Raw genomic sequence first — 18,259 nt, forward strand, 5'->3', positions numbered from 1 at the left:
CACGTAGAGTGGTCGAACTAAATATCAATCAGCTGATGTGCAATATCCTGGTAACAGCGTTCAGCTCTACATGGCGGTGTGGTGCACCAGTTAGCACCTATAAATTTGCCGCACAACTGCAGACATAAATGCCTCGGCACAACAGTCAGTGTAATGCTCAATGCCCCTCAGCTACAAATTAATTGCAACAGGAGCTGGCTTTTTAACAAAACATATTTGCCCCATCAGTTTTATTATTTGGCAGCTAGAAATCTGTTAACTACCTAAAAATTCCAGGTACTAGAGGACTCTGTTATGACCACAGCAGGTGTTAATTGCTGAGCAAACCAAATACCAGAGGGAATCTTGGCTTACGGGTCATACCCATTTTTTTGTATTCCGAAAATGAGAAGAAAATGTATTGATTGCAGCAACAAGAAGTCCACGAATCCTTTGGGGATTTAAAAAAAATGAGGTAAAAGATTTAAGAACAAGAAGAAAACTTTAGCACAGTATACTGCAGTTAAAAGGTAGCTGTTCCTCTTAATGACTTTTCTTGCCCCATTTACCCCCTCCCTCCTCCCTCTCCCCGGCCGCCATCACCCCAAAGGGAGGAAACTGTCGGGCATATCAACATGGAACAATGTTGCTTACTGAGCAACAGTCAATGTCATGATATTGTAGTCAACTTGTGTTTTCAACCAAGGAATGACACAAGGCATGAAGAGAAGATCTTTTGGTTTAACAAGACAAATTTAGAGGATTTTTTGTAATCCAATGAGGTTTACAAGTGCAAATAACACTTGTGGTGGGCAAAGTAAAATGTCACCAAGAAAATCAATTTCATGTAAGTGAGTCAGTCTCGAGATACCATATTTGGGCTCGACTCATCATACAAATATTAATTGCTTGGATTTTGCAGTTGTAATGATAGTAAAACTGTTGGTGTTTGCTGTCAGTATAATTATAAAATTGACAGTAATTTTTGGCGTCAGCAGTTAAATATCAAAGTCCAGATGTTGCTGTCAGTAGTTCTGCAAACCTCAGCAGGGTGTGTTGTTGGAAGTCCCTGCAGATGGAAACCTTTAGACTCACTCGAATCAACACAAACATCCCCTTTTCACATTCATTTACCTGTAACACCCCTTGCCTCTGCCACCACAAAGCAAGTTCTGTCTTGTTCATTGTGCTCTACTTGGGTTTTTAACAGTGTGCTAAGTCATTATTACAGTTGAACCAACCATCTGATCCTGAAAAACTAGTTTTGTATGTGTGGAATGTCAAATTTCTCAATTATGAAAATAATGCATAGGTTTTTAAACTTGTTTCATATTTCAGTTTTTACCTTAATTCTGGTATCTGTTGATATGCTGTCAGGAAAATGACTAAAAATGACTAGAAGTCAAATAAGCTAACGGTTGCGCTACAGAGCCACACCGGCTAAAATGACTCAATGAAGGTTGATCAGTTTTTTTTAACTTCCTGGCTTATTGTCTGTGCAAATTATTTGGTGTGATTGGCTGCTTGGTCCGCTTGATGCTGGCAATCCCCGACAGTTTGCATCAGAATCAAATTTAATATCCGGAAAGGTGAAAGCCATAGCACAGAGATGACCTGCTTTTGTGGGCAGTTTTCATCGAGGTCTTTAGCGAGTGCTGCCACTTTGACGCTGACTGCAAAATCTGGGCCAATGCCTTTGTTTGTGGACTGTGTTAAATGCAACTTGCTCACAATGTTGCAGCAGGATTTTATGGACAGTTACTAAATTTATGAATTTTGGTTGCAGGAAAGGATGGAAAATCTTCAACTCGACTCTGAGGTTACTGATACCGTATCATTCGACATTGGTGTGGAGATTAATAATGAAGAGAATGTGAACACAGTGCTGCAAGAATCTCAAACTCAGCAGCAGCAGTTGCTTTTCGGATCAGAAAACATTGACCTAGGTGCAAGTGAATTCATTTCTGAGCCTGCAGATAAAATATCTGATGCTTGTCCAATGAATCTCATGGATAAACTTAATGACCAGATGATGGAGAGTGTAATAATATCTGATTCACCTAGTAATAGTGAGGGTGATGCAGGAGATCTAGCAATCCTGCATGACTGTGAAGAGGCTTTAGAGATTGGGTGTGGTGATGTCCAGGCCGTGGTTTCTGTGAATAAGGATTATAAAGAGACTTCTTCTGAAGAGAGTGAACCTACAGGTCCTGTCGTGCACAATGATGAGGAGAGGACTCCGACACAAGATGTCATGTCTGCCTCACAAAATCTGGAATTAACAGTCGGATCAGAAAAAGAGCATCAAGTAACAAAGGAAAGTCTTGAAAATGGGCCTACAGGTCAGATTAATTCCGAATTGCAGGAGAAACCGACGCTGATACCAGTTACCACTCAATTGCCCAAGGATGAACATCTGCCCATGTGCACTATTTTCAGCCAAGAAAATCAGTCCAAAGCCCAGATTCATGTTCCTTTGAAAGCAGATGGTTATGAACCTCAGATGGTAAAATCTCCGAGCTTTGGGACAATTATTGATACTCCCAGTAAGCCTTCATTATTTGGAGTTCACCCTAGTCCTAGCCTAAGCAAATTTTTCACAGAGGATGCCAGTTCAAGCTCCTCAGCAGCCGAATTTTTTGACTCCTTTACGTCAACGTCTTTCATTTCTGTCAGTAACCCAAATGCTAGTGCTTCAGTGCCTGATAGATTGTCCTCACTTTCTTCTGGGATAGCCAGTCCACATAATGGCACAAGCAAGTCTTTTAACATAGGAAGTGATATCACACCTTCATCAACATCATCTACTGAAATATCTCTGTCGCCGAAACCCTTTTCCCAGCTCCAAGCAGCATTTGCAGGAAGTGATGATCCCTTTGCAACAGCGTTGAACATGAGTGAAATTGACAGACGGTATGATGCTTGGCTTCCCTCTGAGGAAACTAGGAACATTCTCATCTCTGTAGCTACCCAGCAGTACAACACAGTATTTATAGAAAAGGAAAAGTTGACCATGCCGGGCCTGAAGTTTGACAACATGCAGGTGAGTCAGTTTTTGTTGGCATTAACAATTAATTTTACCACATTTGTGACCTCCAGAATCTGTTCCTGACTTGCGATTTACTGGGAAAAAGTTAATCTTACTTCGGAGGGAAATGCTATGCTGTGTACATGAAAAAATCTAAAAGGAAGCCAACCTGCTGTCCTGGTTTTTTCTTTTTGATTTGAGCTTGCTATGTCTTTGTTATTTTCAGATTAGGTTAGTTGCTTAAATCTTCATACAAATTATTGTCTTTACGTTCTTCCAATTTACTGTAATGTGAGTAGCATATAGGAAATCTGAGGCTTTATTGCATTTCTGTTAATAAATTACCTCCCTGTAGATGCATCGAGCCCTGCCAGGCCCTGAGCAGAGGAATAAAATCACCTTTCTAAAACATTGAAAACTAGGGCTGTGTTCATTAGCGCAGAGGAGGTTGAGGAGTAAATTGATTGTGAAGAGACGGGACAAAGTGGATAGAAGTTCTACCTCAACTCAAAAGATTACTGTGTTTCTCTAGCTCCAGATGCTGTCAGTAAGCTAAAAAGCAGGACCTCCAGGGTTGTAATCTTAGGATTACGCCCTGTGCCACGTGCCAATGAGGCTAGAAATAGGAGGATAGTGCAGCTAAATACATGATTAAACTGGTAGTGTAGGAGGGAGGGTTTCAGGTTTCTGGACCACTGGGATCTCTTCCGGGGCAGGTGGGACCTGTACAAGAAGGACGGGTTGCATCTAAACTGGAGGGGCACCAATATCCTGGCTGGGAGGTTTGCTTGAATCACTCGGGAGGATTTAAATTAGTATGGTAGGGGGTGAGAACCAGAACATTAGCTTAGAAGGTGTAATCACTGAAGGGGAAATAGAGAACAAAAATAAGAGAACAAGAAGATTTTTTCAATATATAAAAGGTAAGAGAGAGACAAAAATAGACATTGGACCACTAGAAAATGTGGCTGGAGAAGTAATAATAGGAATTAAAGAAATGGCAGACGAACTGAATAGTTACTTTGCATCAGTCTTCATGGTGGAAGACACCAGTGGGATGCCAGAGCTCCAGGAGAAGAGGGGCAGGGGGCAGAGTTGAGTGCAGTGACCATTACTAAGGAGAAGGTTCTGGGGAAACTGAAGGTCTGAAGGTGGATAAGTCACCTGGACCGGATGGACTACACCCTAGGGTTCTAAAAGAGATAGCTGAGGAAATTGTGGAGGCATTGGGGATGATCTTTCAGGAATCACTGGAGGCAGGAAGGGTCCCAGAGGACTGGACGGTGGCTAATGTAACACCACTGTTTAAGAAGGGAGGGAGGCAGAAGACAGGAAATTATAGGCCGGTTAGCCTGACTTCGGTCATTGGTAAGATTTTAGAGTCTGTTATTAAAGATGAGATCGCGAAGCACTTGGAAGTGCATGGTAAAATAGGACTGAGTCAGCACGGCTTTGTCAAAGGGAGGTCGTGACTGACAAATCTGTTAAGAGTTCCTTGAGGAGGTAACAAACAAGTTAGACAAAGGAGAATCAGTGGACATGATTTATTTAGATTTCCAGAAGGCTTTGACAAGGGGCCGCATAGGAGACTGTTAAATAAGTTAAAAGCCCATGGTGTTAAGACCAATCCTGGCATGGATAGAGGAGTGGCTGACTGGCAGAAGGCAAAGAGTGGGGATAAAGGGGTCTTTTTCAGGATGGCAGCCGGTGACTAGTGGTGTGCCTCAGGGGTCTGTGCTGGGACCACAGCTTTTTACAATATACATTAATGATCTGGAAGAAGTTACAGAAGGCACTGTTGCTAAGTTTGCAGATGATACAAAGATCTGTAGAGGGACAGGTAGTATTGAGGAAGCAAGGGGGCTGAAGAAGGACTTGGGCAAGCTAGGAGAGTGGGCAATGAAGTGGCATTAAATACAATGTGGAAAAGTGTGAGGTTATGCACTTTGGAAGGAGGAATCTAAGCATAGACTATTTTCTAAATGGGGAAATGCTTCGGAACGCAGAAGCACAAAGGGACTTAGGAGTTCTAGTTCACGATTCTCTTAAGGTTAATGTGCAGGTTCAGTCGGCAGTTAAGAAGGCAAATGCAATGTTAGCATTCATGTCAAGAGGGCTAGAATACAAGACCAGGGATGTACTTCTGAGGCTGTAAAAGGCTCTGTCAGACTCGATTTGGAGTACTTTGAGCAGTTTTGGGCTCCATATCTAAGAAAGGATGTGCTGGCCTTGGAAAGGGTCCAGAGGAGGTTCACAAGAATGATCCCTGGAATGAAGAGCTTGTCATATGAGGAACAGTTGAGGACTCTGGGTCTGTACTCGTTGGAGTTTAGAAGGATGAGCGGGGATCTTATTGAAACGTACAAGATACTGCGAGGCCTGGATAGAGTGGACGTGGAGAGGATGTTTCCACTCGTAGGAAAAGCTAGAACCAGAGGACACCATCTTAGATTAAAGGGATGATCCTTTAAAACAGAGATGAGGTGGAATTTTTTCAGCCAGAAGGTGGTGAATCTGTGGAACTCTTTGCCGCACAAGGCTGTGGAGGCCAATTCACTGAGTGTCTTTAAGGCAGAGATAGATAGGGCTGGGGCTGGTTTAGCTCACTGGGCTAAATCGCTGGCTTTTAAAGCAGACCGAGGCAGGCCAGCAGGACGGTTCAATTCCCGTACCAGCCTCCCTGAACAGGCGCCGGAATGTGGCGACTAGGGGCTTTTCACAGGAACTTCATTGAAGCCTACTCGTGACAATAAGCGATTTTCATTTTCAGATAGGATCTTGATTAATAAAGGGATCAGGGGTTATGGGGAGAAGGCAGAAGAATGGGGATGAGAAAGTATCAGCCATGATTGAATGGCGGAGCAGACTCGATGGGCCAAGTGGCCTAATTCTGCTCATATGTCTTATGGTCTAACATCACCCTGTCTTCTCAAATGCAGTGGGTTGAAGTGTATTTGTTTCAATGCCAGAAGTATAGCAGGTAAGGCAGATGAACTTAGAGCACTTATCAATACTTAGAATTATGATGTGTCTATCACAGAAATGTGGTTTAAAGAAGGGCAGGATTGGCAGCTGAACGTTGGAGGATACAGGTGCTTCAGAAGAACTAGAGGAGGATGTAAAAGGGGTGGGGGAGAAGCATTCCTGGTTAAGGAGAATATTATAGCCGTACTGCGGGAGGATTACCCCGAGGGCTCATACAATGAGGCAATCTGCGTAGAGCTCAGAAACAGGAAGAGGTTGGGTGTTTATTACAGGCCCCCCAACTGCCAGCGAGAGAGAGAGGAGCAGATAGAGAGATTTTGGATAATCTAACGGGGTTGTTGTATGGGATTTTAATTTCCCCTTTATTGACTGGGACGTAGTACTAAGGGCTTGGATGGGGCAGAGTTTGTAAGGTGTATCCAGGAAGGCTTCTTGCAATATGTAGATCGTCCAACCAGGGAAGGGGCAGTACTGGACCTGTTACTGGAGGATGAACCTGGACAGGTGATTGAGGTTTCAGTAGGGGAACATTTTGGGAGTAGTGACCACAAAAGCTTTAGGGTACTATTGGATAGGGATGAGGGTAACCCTCCAGTTAAGGTGCTAAACCGGGGAAAGGCAAATTATGACAACATTAGACAGGAATTGAAGAATTTGGATTTGGTGCGTCTGTTGGAGGGTAAATCAACATCGGACATGTGGGAACCTTTCAAGCGACAGTTGATTAGGATTCTGGAAAGTCAAGTATGGGAAGTTTAGGGAGCCTTGGATAACGTGGGATATTGTGAACTTAGTCAAAAAGAAAAAGGAGGCTTTTGTACAGTCTAGAAGGGTGGGTACAGTATAAAGAAAGTAGGAAGGTACTTAAGCGGGAAATTAGGAGGGCGAGGAGGGTTCATGAAAGGTCCTGGGCAAATAAGATTGGTGAATCCCAAAGCTTTTTATTCATATATAAAAAGCAAGAGGGTGGCCAGGGAAAGGATTGGATCACTTAAAGACAGTGGGGAGGAATCTATGTGTTGAGCCAGAGGAAATGGCCAAGGTACAAATGAGTACTTTGCATCAGTGTTCACCAAAGATAAGTGGAAGCTGATTCTTGGACAGGGTGTGTGGATAGTCTGGGTCATGTTGACATCGAAAGATCTTTTAAAAGATACTAAGGTAGATAGGACTCATGACCCGGATAGGATTTACCCCAGAATACTGAGGGAAGAAATTGCTGGAGCCTTGACTGACATCTTTGTATCCTCATTGGCTACAGGTGAGACTGGAGAATAGCTAATGTGGTACCGCTGTTTATGAAAGGTAGCAAGGATAATCCTGGAAACTATACGGTGAGCCTCACTTCGGTAGTCGGTAAAGGGACCGGATTTATACCCATTTGGAAACAAATGGACTTATTGGCGATAGACAGCATGGTTTTGTGAAGGGGAGGTCGTGCCTCACTAACTTGATTGAATTTTTTGAGGAGGTGACAAAGATGATTCATGAGGGGAGGGCGGTGAATGTTGTCTACATGGCCTTCAGTAAAGCCTTTGACAAGGTGTCGCATGACAGACTGGTACAAAAGGTAAAGCCGCACGGGGTTAGAGGTGAGGTGGTAAGATGGATACAGAACAGGCTCGGTCACAGAAGGCAGAGGGTAGCAGTAGGAGGATGTTTTTTTCAATGGAAGGTTGTAACTAATGGTCCATAGGGATCTGTGCTGGAGCCTCTGTTGTTTGTGGCGTACATAAACGATTTGGAGGAAAATGTAGCTGGTCTGATTAGTAAGTTCGCAGATGACACCAAGATTGGTGGAGTGATAGATAGTGTTGAGGATTGTCAGAGGATACAGCAGGACATAGGTCGGTGACTTGGGCAGAGAAATGGAAAATGGAGTTTAATCCAGCCAAATGCGAAGTAATGCATTTTGGTAGGCCAAACATAGAACATAGAACAATACAGCACAGAACAGGCCCTTCGGCCCACCATGTTGTGCCGACCACTTATCCTAATCTAAGATCAACCTAACTGCAGGGGAAATATACCGTAAATGGCAAAACTCTTAGAATTCAGAAAGTCTTTGAAAGTGGCAACACAAGTGGACAAGGTAGTCAAGAAAGCCTATGGAATGCTTGCATCGAGTATAAAAACTGGAAATTCATGCTGCAGTTGTATAGAACCTTGATGGAGGCCAAACGTGGAGTATTACGCATAATTCTGGTCGGCACACAAAATGGGTGGGTGTAGAGGGATGCGGCGCAAGGAAGTACTGAGGATATTGACCAAGGTTAGTATCATGACCGGTACAGGCTTGGAGAGCCAAAAGGCATGTTCTTGTGCTGTATTGTTCTTTGTTCTAATTTGGTGAGGTTTTGTAACATTTTCTATTTTTTATTTGTGAATGGAACCAGATTGTTTCCAGTGATCAAGGGATCTAGAAAAATGGAATATCAATGAAAGATTAAATTATTTGGGGCAGGGAACAGGAGAAGGTTTTTTTAAGCATATGGGGCTGTGGAATGCAAACCAGAGTTATTGATTGAAGCCAAGATCATGTCAACATTTAAGATTGATTAGAGGTGGTTAGAATCAGAAAGTGCCTCCGGTGCAGAAGGAGCCATTTGGCCCATCGAGTCTGCACCGACCTTCCGAAAGAGGACCCAACGCAGGCCCCCCGCCCTATCCCTGTATCCCACCCAACCTTTGGACACTAAGGGGCAATTTAACGTGGCCAATCCACCTAACCTGCACATCTTTAGACCGTGGGAGGAAACCGGGGCACCCGGAGGAAACGCACATAGACACGGGGAGAACGTGCAAACTCCACACACAGTCACCCCAGGTCGGAATCAAACCCAGGTCCCTGGAACTGTGAGACAGCAGTGCTAACCACTGCCACCATATCGTCTAATAGGGGAAAGAGGCGATAAGGGTATGTGGGAACAGAATAGGCACATGATATTAGGACTACTGCTCATGCAATGTGTTTGGACTGAAGTGCTGATTTTCACCTTGTAAGTTTGTGTTCTTTTTTGACATGTGAGCAGTATCTTTTTAAAAGTATTCAATTCACTACAATTTGAAACAAAGATTTGCATGATCAAGCACAAAGTTCTGGTTGCCACACTACAGGAAGGACATAATTGTTATGGAGAATTATAGAGGGCTTGAAAATTGCAGCTTTGAGGAAGGATGGGTTAAGCTGGGGATTGTTTTCCTTGGAACTGAGGAGGCTGAGGGGTGACCTGATTGAGAGGTCTAGATAGAGTTGACAGGGATGCCCTGTTTCCCCTAACGGAGAGGTCAGCTACCGTGGTCACGGATTTAAGGTGATGGATGAGAGAGGACAGGAGGAAAAACATCTTCACCCAGAAGTTGATGATGGATGTTTGGAATTCACTGCCTGGATTGGTGGTGGAGGCAGAAATCCTTGAGTCATTCAAAAGGAACCTGGATCTTCACCGAAGTACTGTAACCTGCAAGGTTACGGACTGGGTGTTGGAAGGCGGGATTAGAATGGACAGCTAGTTTTTTATTTTCTGCCAGTGCAGACACGGTGGGCTGAATGACCTCTTTCAGTGCTGTGGCTTTTCTTTTGTTCCATGGAAGTATGCCCAAGTTCTTAGTTTTAAATTTCCCCCTATATCCTGCACTCTTGTCTACATCATAGATCTTGACAACAGTGAAATGAGGGATTATTCATTGACAAAAGAGTGATGCCACCATATGGCAGTGGAGGAAATGATATTTTTATCTTGTTTTGAGCCATAGCTCAAGTGGAGCATTGTGCTTCAGGGTATGAGACACAAGTTGTGGAAGGAGAGAATGTTGATACTGGCAAACTATTAACTTTTAGCTGTTTTGGATCATGAATGCAAGGTGAACGAGAAGATGGAGAGCTTGGGATAGTACATAGAACATAGAACATAGACATTCAATGGTTGAGTGAGCAGATTAGGAACAACTAGAAGGCAGGAATGGAAATTATAATTTTCAGGTGCCATGGGAATGTTTTCCTTGAACAATATGCCAGGTTGGCTACAGATGTCCACTGAACTTGTTGTTGAGTAATTCACCAGATCTGATGAATAGCCTGGAGTGTTGTGAATATGTTGGACATAGCAATTGTTATGTTGTTGGACTCAATTTGGTATTCCAAAAGCTAAGGCCCAAAATAACTGTGTACTTCTATAATACTTTGGGACTTCAGAATTGCAGGTTTTGCGCTTGAGGGGTAAAGAACAGCAACTTGCATTTAATAATAATAATTGCTTATTGTCACAAGTAGGCTTCAATAAAGTTACTGTGAAAAGCCCCTAGTTGCCACATTCTGGCGCCTGTTCGGGGAGGCCGGTATGAGGATTGGACCTGCGCTGCTGGCCTTGTTCTGCATTACAAGCCAGCTGTTTAGCCCACTGTGCTAAACCAGCCCCTTATCATCTTGAGTATAGATAATGTCCCAAGATGCATTTGGGGGGAGGTGGGGGGCTGGTGGTGAAGATTAATCGATAACCGAATAGATGCCAATGACTGAATTGAATCCTTGGTCAAAATGAGGAGGTTTCTAATGGTGGTGAAAGAAGTTTAGGGATGGGAGGGAGGGGGGGATGCTTAGAGTGCAAGTACTCCAGAGGAGAAGGGACAAGTAGCTACGGGTTCTTACCAACAGTGGGCAAAGGGAGAGCGGGATGCACAAACAGAACCCCCCAAAAAACAACTAAACAGTGAGCAGAAAGAACAAAATGGTGGTTCTACAGATAAATTGGGATAAAACTATTGCAGATGATCAGGATAGGGCAATAACATTGAATAGATTCTTCATCGGTTTTCATGCGGGAGGCAATTGCCAGATCTATTAAATGGAGTTAAGTGATATAGAACACACAAAGTTATTGAACAATGTTACAGAGAACTTGAAAAAGTTTAAATGTGGAGCTCATAAATGGGGGGACAAAGCACAAACTTAGCAATTACAGCTTAACTACCCAACAATTGCAGGTTAACTGCCTAATTCATATGAGAAACAACTGGGGTGCATAATGTGGAAAACTATAAATGAATATGTAACGGTACAAGCATAGGGAGTCGTCAGCTTGATGTTAGAAAGTAATAAGTCAATCCCGCTGGAATTGCATTTTGTGGTAAATATGCTAGTGGATGAGAGTTCTGATGGAAGTTTCTTATGAAAGCAGTGAGGAAGGTTACAGAACATGGAATATTGGACTGAGAATGCCCTAAGACACAAGGATGGTTTGAGTCATACTTAAAACAAAGGAAGATGGTGATAGTTATAGGCCTATCAACTCAGTCCCAGGACAGCCCTAACCATCTTCAGGTGCTTCATCAATGACTTTCCCTCCAACTGAAGAGCAGAGGTGGGGATAATTGAACAGTGCTCAATATCTTTTGCAACTCCTCAGATACTGAAGCAGTCCATAGCAAGACTTTGACAACATTCAGGCTTGGGCTGATGGCTGGCAAAGGACATTTGTTCCACACAAGAGCTAGGCAATGACCATCTCCAACAAGAGATTTCCCCATGACATTCAGCAGGGCAGGCACGGTAGCACTGTTGCTTCACAACAATAATAATAATAATCACTTATTGTCACAAGTACGCTTCAGTGAAGTTACTGTGAAAAGCCCCTAGTCTCCTCATTCCGGCACCTGTTCGGGGAGGCCGGTACGGGAATTGAACCCGTGCCTTGTTCTGAATTACAAACCAGCTTTTTAGCCCACTGTTCTAAACCGCCCCAGGTTCGATTCCCGGCTTGGGTCACTGTCTGTGCGGAGTCTGCACGTTCTCCCCTTGTCTGCGTGGGTTTCCTCCGTGGGCTCCGGTTTCCTCCCACAAGTCCCGAAAGACATGCTGTTAGGTGAATTGGATATTCTAATTCTCCCTCTGTGTACCAGAATGTGGCGACTAGGGACTTTTCACAGTAACTTCATTGCAGTGTAAATATAAGCCTACGTGTGACAATCCAGATTCTTATAAAGGTTATTATTACTCTTGCTGAATCCCCCACTATCAACATGCTTGGGGGTCACCTGGGCCAGCCAGCAGGTCATAGGCTGGAAATTCTGTGACGAGTAATTCCACTCCTGACTCTCCTAAAGCCTGTCCACCTTTTATAAAGTCACAAGTCGGGAGCGTGTTGGAATACACCCATTTACTTGGATGAGTGCAGCCCAGTAGCACTCAAGAAGCTCAACATTATCGAGGACAAAGCAGTCCACTTGAGCTACCCCCAATCCCATCATTTTAGGCATTCGTTCCCTCCGCCATTGGCACACACTGACAGCAGTGGATATAATGTACAAGATGCACTACAACAATTTACAAAGGGCCCTTCGACCTTCCAAACCTGGAAACCCGCCCCCACTCAGTGGGTCAAAAAGCTGCAACTTCTTTCCTTACAGCACTGTTGCTGTATCTACACCACATAAGAATGTAGGGATTCATTAAAGTGGCTCACCACCTGGGTGACGGCGGGCGGGGGAGGCAGCCGCACATTGGAGGGCTCCCACTTGGGAACGGCATTTTCGGGGTCTAACGCCCGGTCCCAGGGGTAACAGAGGCAGTAAAAGCAGGGAGAAGGCACAGTGAAGGGAAATGTCGAGAACAAGTAAAAAAGCGGCCGTGAAAAAAACAGCTGAAAGTCCGTCGGGGAGTGGAAAGGTCACCGCGGGGACGGCAAGTAAAATGGAGGCTGGAGCACCAGGGGAGGCCGCATTGGCCACGGCTGAAGAAATGACTAACGTGATGGACGCGGAACTCGAAAGGCAGTTTACAAAACACATGGGGGCGATGAGGAAGGAGATGGGGGCGGTATTGAAAGTGCTGGTGGAGGAGACGATTGCCCCGGTGAGGGCGGCGGTATTGAACGCAGTGGCGGAGGTACGGGAGCAAGGCGAGGCGCTGAAGGAAGTGGAAGAGACATTGTTACAGCACAGCGATCAACTTACCTCGATGGGGAAGGAGATGCGGAAGGTGATAGAGATCAACGAGGGTCTGCGAGCCAAAATGGATGACTTGGATCCAGATCCAGGTGACAGAATCTGAGGATTGTGGGTCGTCCCGAAGGGGTGGAAGGCCCGAGGCCGACGGAGTATTTTGCAATAGGTTGGCGAACCTATTGGGGGAGGGTGATGATCCCTCCCGATATGAACTGGATCGGGCTCATCGGTCGTGGAGGCCTGTACCAAAGGAGAGTGAGCGGCCAAGGGTAGTGACTCTTGTGTTTTCTTAGGTACAGTGTGAAGGAGAAGGTCCTGTGCTGGACAAAGCAGAAGCGGGTGGTGCAGTGGGCTGGAGCTGGTATACACATATATCAGGACTTTACGGTGGAGCTGGCAAGGAGGCGGGCTGCCTTCAACCGGGTGAAGAAGGCGCTGTACACCAAGGTGCGGTGCGGCATAGTGTACCCAGCTAAGTTGAGGGTGATCTACAAATCCAAGGACTTTTATTTCGGGACGGCGGAAGCAGCAGAGGAGTTTGCGAAGGCAGAAGGACTGTGGCTGAATTGAGAAGTGGTCATGTACTGATGTAGCCTCATGTAACTGTATTTTTTCACTGCAGCGGGTGTATTTTTTCACTGTGGCGGGTGTATGTGCTAAATGAGCCAACGTTGTATATACTTGGACAGGGGAAGAGATGGGACTTTCGCTTGCAATGATGGTTCTTTGGGGCTTGGGTGTGTATGCGGGGTTTGTGTGCTATCGGGGATTTCTTAGTTTTCCTGGGACCGGGCAAAGGGAAAGAGACCCGGGCGGGGGCCTCCGCGCTGGCCGGTTTAAGCCGGCCAGTGAACGGGAGTGAGGTGGGGGGGGCTGCGGCCATCGGAGCCTGGCAGAATAGGTCCCGATGAGTCTAGCTGGGGTGGAAAGATGGGGGGAAGGAACGGAGGTTGGTGGGGGGGGGGGGGGAGAGGATTTTTGTAAGAGGAAGTGGAGGGGAGGAGCCAGGGAGGGGGGAGGGGGCTTGCAATGCATGGGTGTCATCTACAGTACTCTTTTGTGGATTGGATGGCATTGAATGTTAGGGGGAGGGGGGGTTGGGAGGGACTCTATAGGTTAATGGTGACCATAGGTGATTCCTAATTCCCCTCTCTTTTATTTCTCCTTTGTTTGTCCCACCGTGGGAGGGTTTGTTCTATTTGATGTTTATATTGTCAGGTGGGTCGTTGCTTGGGGTGGTGGGAGGATGGGATCGTTGTTGTTGATAAGGACTTTGTATTTGTTACCATTTACTGCGTGTGGGTGGGGTGTAAATTCTGGAGAAAATGTGAAAATGGAGAATAAAAATAATTTGCAAAAAAAAGTGGCTCACCACCTCACAGGCAATTCGCTCACATCCCATGAACAAGCAAAAAGGATTGCTACATACAGAGAATTAGACATTTGTTTTCAGAAAAAAGTATTGTTTCCAGGAGAGGGATAATTAATCAAAAATATGCAAATATAATTCATTATCCACTTAGAAGTCATATATTCTGTTCTAATTTGTGTGCATTGCTTTGGCTTTACATTTAAACAGCACCCCCTATGGCAATTTGGGAATTCGTGTTTGCCTCCATTTGAGGCTCAGGAGATGCGAGCTGCTGTATAACAGCATGTTACGTTTGCCGGCACAGTTCGTCTTAGAAATATGGATATGGAATTTATAATAAAATTAACAGAAGGCAATGTGAGATGTTTTTCTCATATGTTCCTACGGTTCATATGAGGGTCATTATTATACATTTCCCCATGTTAACTAACTGTTGAATTTTCAACCTGAATAGAAATTAGTCAAACTTGAGTTTAAAAAAGACTGGTTATTTTGCAACATTTGCACCACTTCGTGCAATTTAAATCTCCAGGACAAAATGGAAGATAGCTTTTCAAAACTGCTTCGTCTGGCACAAATGACTCATTAATCAAACTGTGTGGATGTGTTTTAATCCTCTCAGGGTGATGCTGTCAAGGAAGTAATGCTGCGGTTTTTGGGAGAGCAGGCTGCAATGAAGAGACAAGCTTTGACTGCAAATGCTGTGGAGCAGTCCTTTGTGGGACTCAAGCAATTAATAGTAAGTAATGGGTCCTCCATTTACAGTTTTATCATGCAGATATAAGGGAGCATTGTTTCTTTTAAATACTCGGCATTGACATTGCCATGGATGTTTTGTTACCTGAGAGTTGTGCAGATGGGAGAAGAATCCTTCTGTATTCCTGTCTTGTGTTCACATCAACATGTAACAATGTTTGTCCTTTTTAACTTATCTATTCAGTAAAATGAAGACATTTGAGTGTTGGGAGAACGTATCACTGAATGTTGTTTGCTTTTCCGTACGCATTTATCAGAAAATGAAACTGCTGCCATCGTGCATTCACCCCCTTGCCTCTCCAAAAGAAAAGTTAATTCTGACCCCAGCACCTATAATCCTCAAATCAATTTGTCGCTACCAATTCACCAGCACAATACCCAGACTTAAAGAATTAAATTCTGAGCTTGGGTTGCATAAACTTGGCTTGTATTCATCTGAATTTAGACCCAATTGAGGTCTTTAAAATAATAAAGGGACTGGGTGGGTAGCGATTCAGAGAAACCATTTCCTTTGGTGTTAGAAACCAGAAACATTCTTAAAATTAGAAATGGATAATGCAGAATGTAGCAACTTGATGCATCATGTCCGTGCATGGTCTTTGAAAGAACTGTTGATTTATCTCACTTCTCCGCTCTTTCCCTAAAACCAAGCAAACGTTTCCTTTTCAAGTATTATATATTGATATATATTCCATTCCCTTTCGAAAGTTACTATTGAATTTGCTTCCATCACATTTTTTTTCAGTTTTAGTTTAATCTCAATTGCTTGAGTCACCCAGGGATCTGTAGCTTTCGATACCTTCTCTTTCTCCCCCATTATACTGTGTTCAGTTTAACTATCATAGAACCTCTCATTTACCTGTCAATCTTAATTTGCAATTTTTTTCCAAAAATATACTTTATTCATAAAATCTTGAAAGAATAAAAACATTACAAATACATTTCAAATTGTCGTAACTGTAAAGTAAGATAATATTTACATTTTCTCCAGAGGCACTCTGAGGTGCTTCAATTCAATAATGAGGACATTACACACATTTCAATATTTTCATCATTTGCAATTGAATTGAACACAGATCCCTTTTTAACTCATTGAGATTAGGCATCTTCCATTTGAGCATCTTTACCTTGTCCCTTGCCACAACAGAATGCTACTGTGATCCTCGTTTCCCAGATGCTCGCCCACTGAAACAAGCTAAGCTTGGCCCATGGCATTCTCCAGAATTAGGTTCAGCACTGCTTCCATTCTTGTTGGACTGGAAACCTACTAGTCAGAAAGGTTCTCTGCTGCATATTTAAATAATTCCTTCCCCTTCTTACCTTTGCACTTTTTATCTTGGTCTACGTTAGGTCAATAGAAGGCCCCATTGTCAGTACCCTATTGCTCTTAAAACCTTCTGAAATTAGCATGCAACAAAGCATTAGGGTTTATCTGTAGAAGGATAGAATTAAAAAGGGTAGTAAGGCTAAACTTGGTTTGACCTCACTTGTAGTGTACAGTTCTGATCGCCCATGTTATAAAAAGATTTGGAAGTGCTGAGAGGGTGCACAAAGCATTTACAAGCATGTTGCCACTGGTGTATGCGTCTCTATTTGTATATTTATTATAGATTTTTATATTTGTGTGTGTATGTAATATATATTTATAGTCCTAAAGAAATCAAATAGTGAATTTTGAAGGGTCTTCTTTACCCAGAGCATAGTGAAAATGCAGAACATGCTACCACAGGGAGTGGTTTAGGCAAAGGGAAGCAGGATCCACATACGAGAGAGGAGGGAAAGAGGCTTAAACTGATAGAAGTTAGATGAGGAAGTATGGGGTGGGAGGCTTGAGTTGAGAATAAGTCAACATGAACTGGTTGAGTCCAATGACCAGTTTCTGTCCTGTATAATCTGTAATTTATGTGAGCTGGTTTGGTCCAGATGAACCTGATTAATGGAATGGAGAAAAGATGCAAGGAACTAAATTACCGACTCCTGTTCCTATTTTGCTGTCTGACTGTATACATTTTAATATTTTGATTACATTTTATCAATAGTTGATGTATATTCAAGAAAAAAGTAATGTAAATGTAATTATCATGTATTGCAGGGACCCTCCGTATCCAGCAACTGCTGTAGTAACCATTTTAAACTGTTGATGGTCATTTCTTTCTGTGTTGATAACTTATTGTTTATAGTTGTTCTGCAGTGAAATATTGTTTTGATATTTCAATGAAGGTTACAGCTGAAGTTTCCAGAATTAAAAACAAATTAAAATTACCAATCAAATGTTGCATCATGAAATTGCAGGTTTGGCCCTGACCTTAATGAGGTTGTGGGGTAGAAGTGGCAATTGGAAGTAAAATTTCCCTGCAGGATGAAAATTCAACTATGTTTGTATGATGCATTTTGGTAGGAAGAACAAGAATAAGAAGGCCATATACTCCTTGGAAAGTAAGAGTCAAGAAGGGATATAGGTGCCAAGTGATCAGGGGGTACAGATATTGTGGTTGCCGGTTTCTCTTTGTTCCTATCTTTTGTCCTTAACTGCCTGTATTCTTTTCTATTCAAAGCAAGCAATGTCACTACTTTCGATCACAATGCGGGTTGTCCATTGTTGACTTGTCACATTTCTTCAGCTTCGCTTTCAAGGAATCCTTGGGCCTTGATCTTGTCCTATCTCGCAGGCAGTTTTATCATCAGACATATGTACTACCTGCCAAGCTTCATAGAGCTGAGCTCTGATGATAAGCGCTTTAATTGCAAATATTTCTGCTCTTTGAAATACCTCAGTTTTGGGTACTTCGTTCCTCCATTTGATTCCCATGATGTTCCATAGGTACAGATAGACGAGCCAGGTAGCGAGGCAGGTTAGTAAGGCCATTTTTTTTATAAACAAACAAGAGACTGAGTTTAATTTCTCGTAGAATAGAATTGAAAGGCAGAGAAGTTATATTGGACTTGTTTTGACCGTATTAATATAGCTATTGATCAATCCAATAGTAATTTCAGGACAAACTACCTACCAATACTTAGAATGTGGCATTTACGATTGCATAGAGTGGTTAGGGCCAGTCGCATAGATGCAATTGAGGGATAATGGATAAGCATATGAAATAAGATTTGGATGATTATGCTGTTCGGGTTAGATAAACAGGGATGAGGGAAGGCTTGTGTCAAGCATAAACTCTGGTGTAGTCCATTTGGACCGAATG

At 43.4% G+C, this 18,259-nt stretch overlaps 1 protein-coding gene across 11 annotated transcripts in view; it reads left to right on the forward strand.

The window, feature by feature from the left end:
* trappc12 (trafficking protein particle complex subunit 12) overlaps positions 1–18,259 on the forward strand; it is a 124,210-nt gene that overhangs the window by 32,062 nt on the left and 73,889 nt on the right. For all 11 annotated transcript variants that reach the window (XM_072498680.1, XM_072498686.1, XM_072498690.1 and 8 more), the window contains 2 exons: positions 1,766–3,022; positions 14,929–15,045. In XM_072498680.1, the coding sequence (XP_072354781.1) occupies positions 1,766–3,022; positions 14,929–15,045 (1,374 nt within the window). The remainder of the gene's footprint in view (positions 1–1,765; positions 3,023–14,928; positions 15,046–18,259) is intronic.

This window comes from Scyliorhinus torazame, chromosome 4 (assembly GCF_047496885.1).
Source record: "Scyliorhinus torazame isolate Kashiwa2021f chromosome 4, sScyTor2.1, whole genome shotgun sequence".
NCBI classification, from domain to species: Eukaryota; Metazoa; Chordata; class Chondrichthyes; order Carcharhiniformes; family Scyliorhinidae; genus Scyliorhinus; species Scyliorhinus torazame.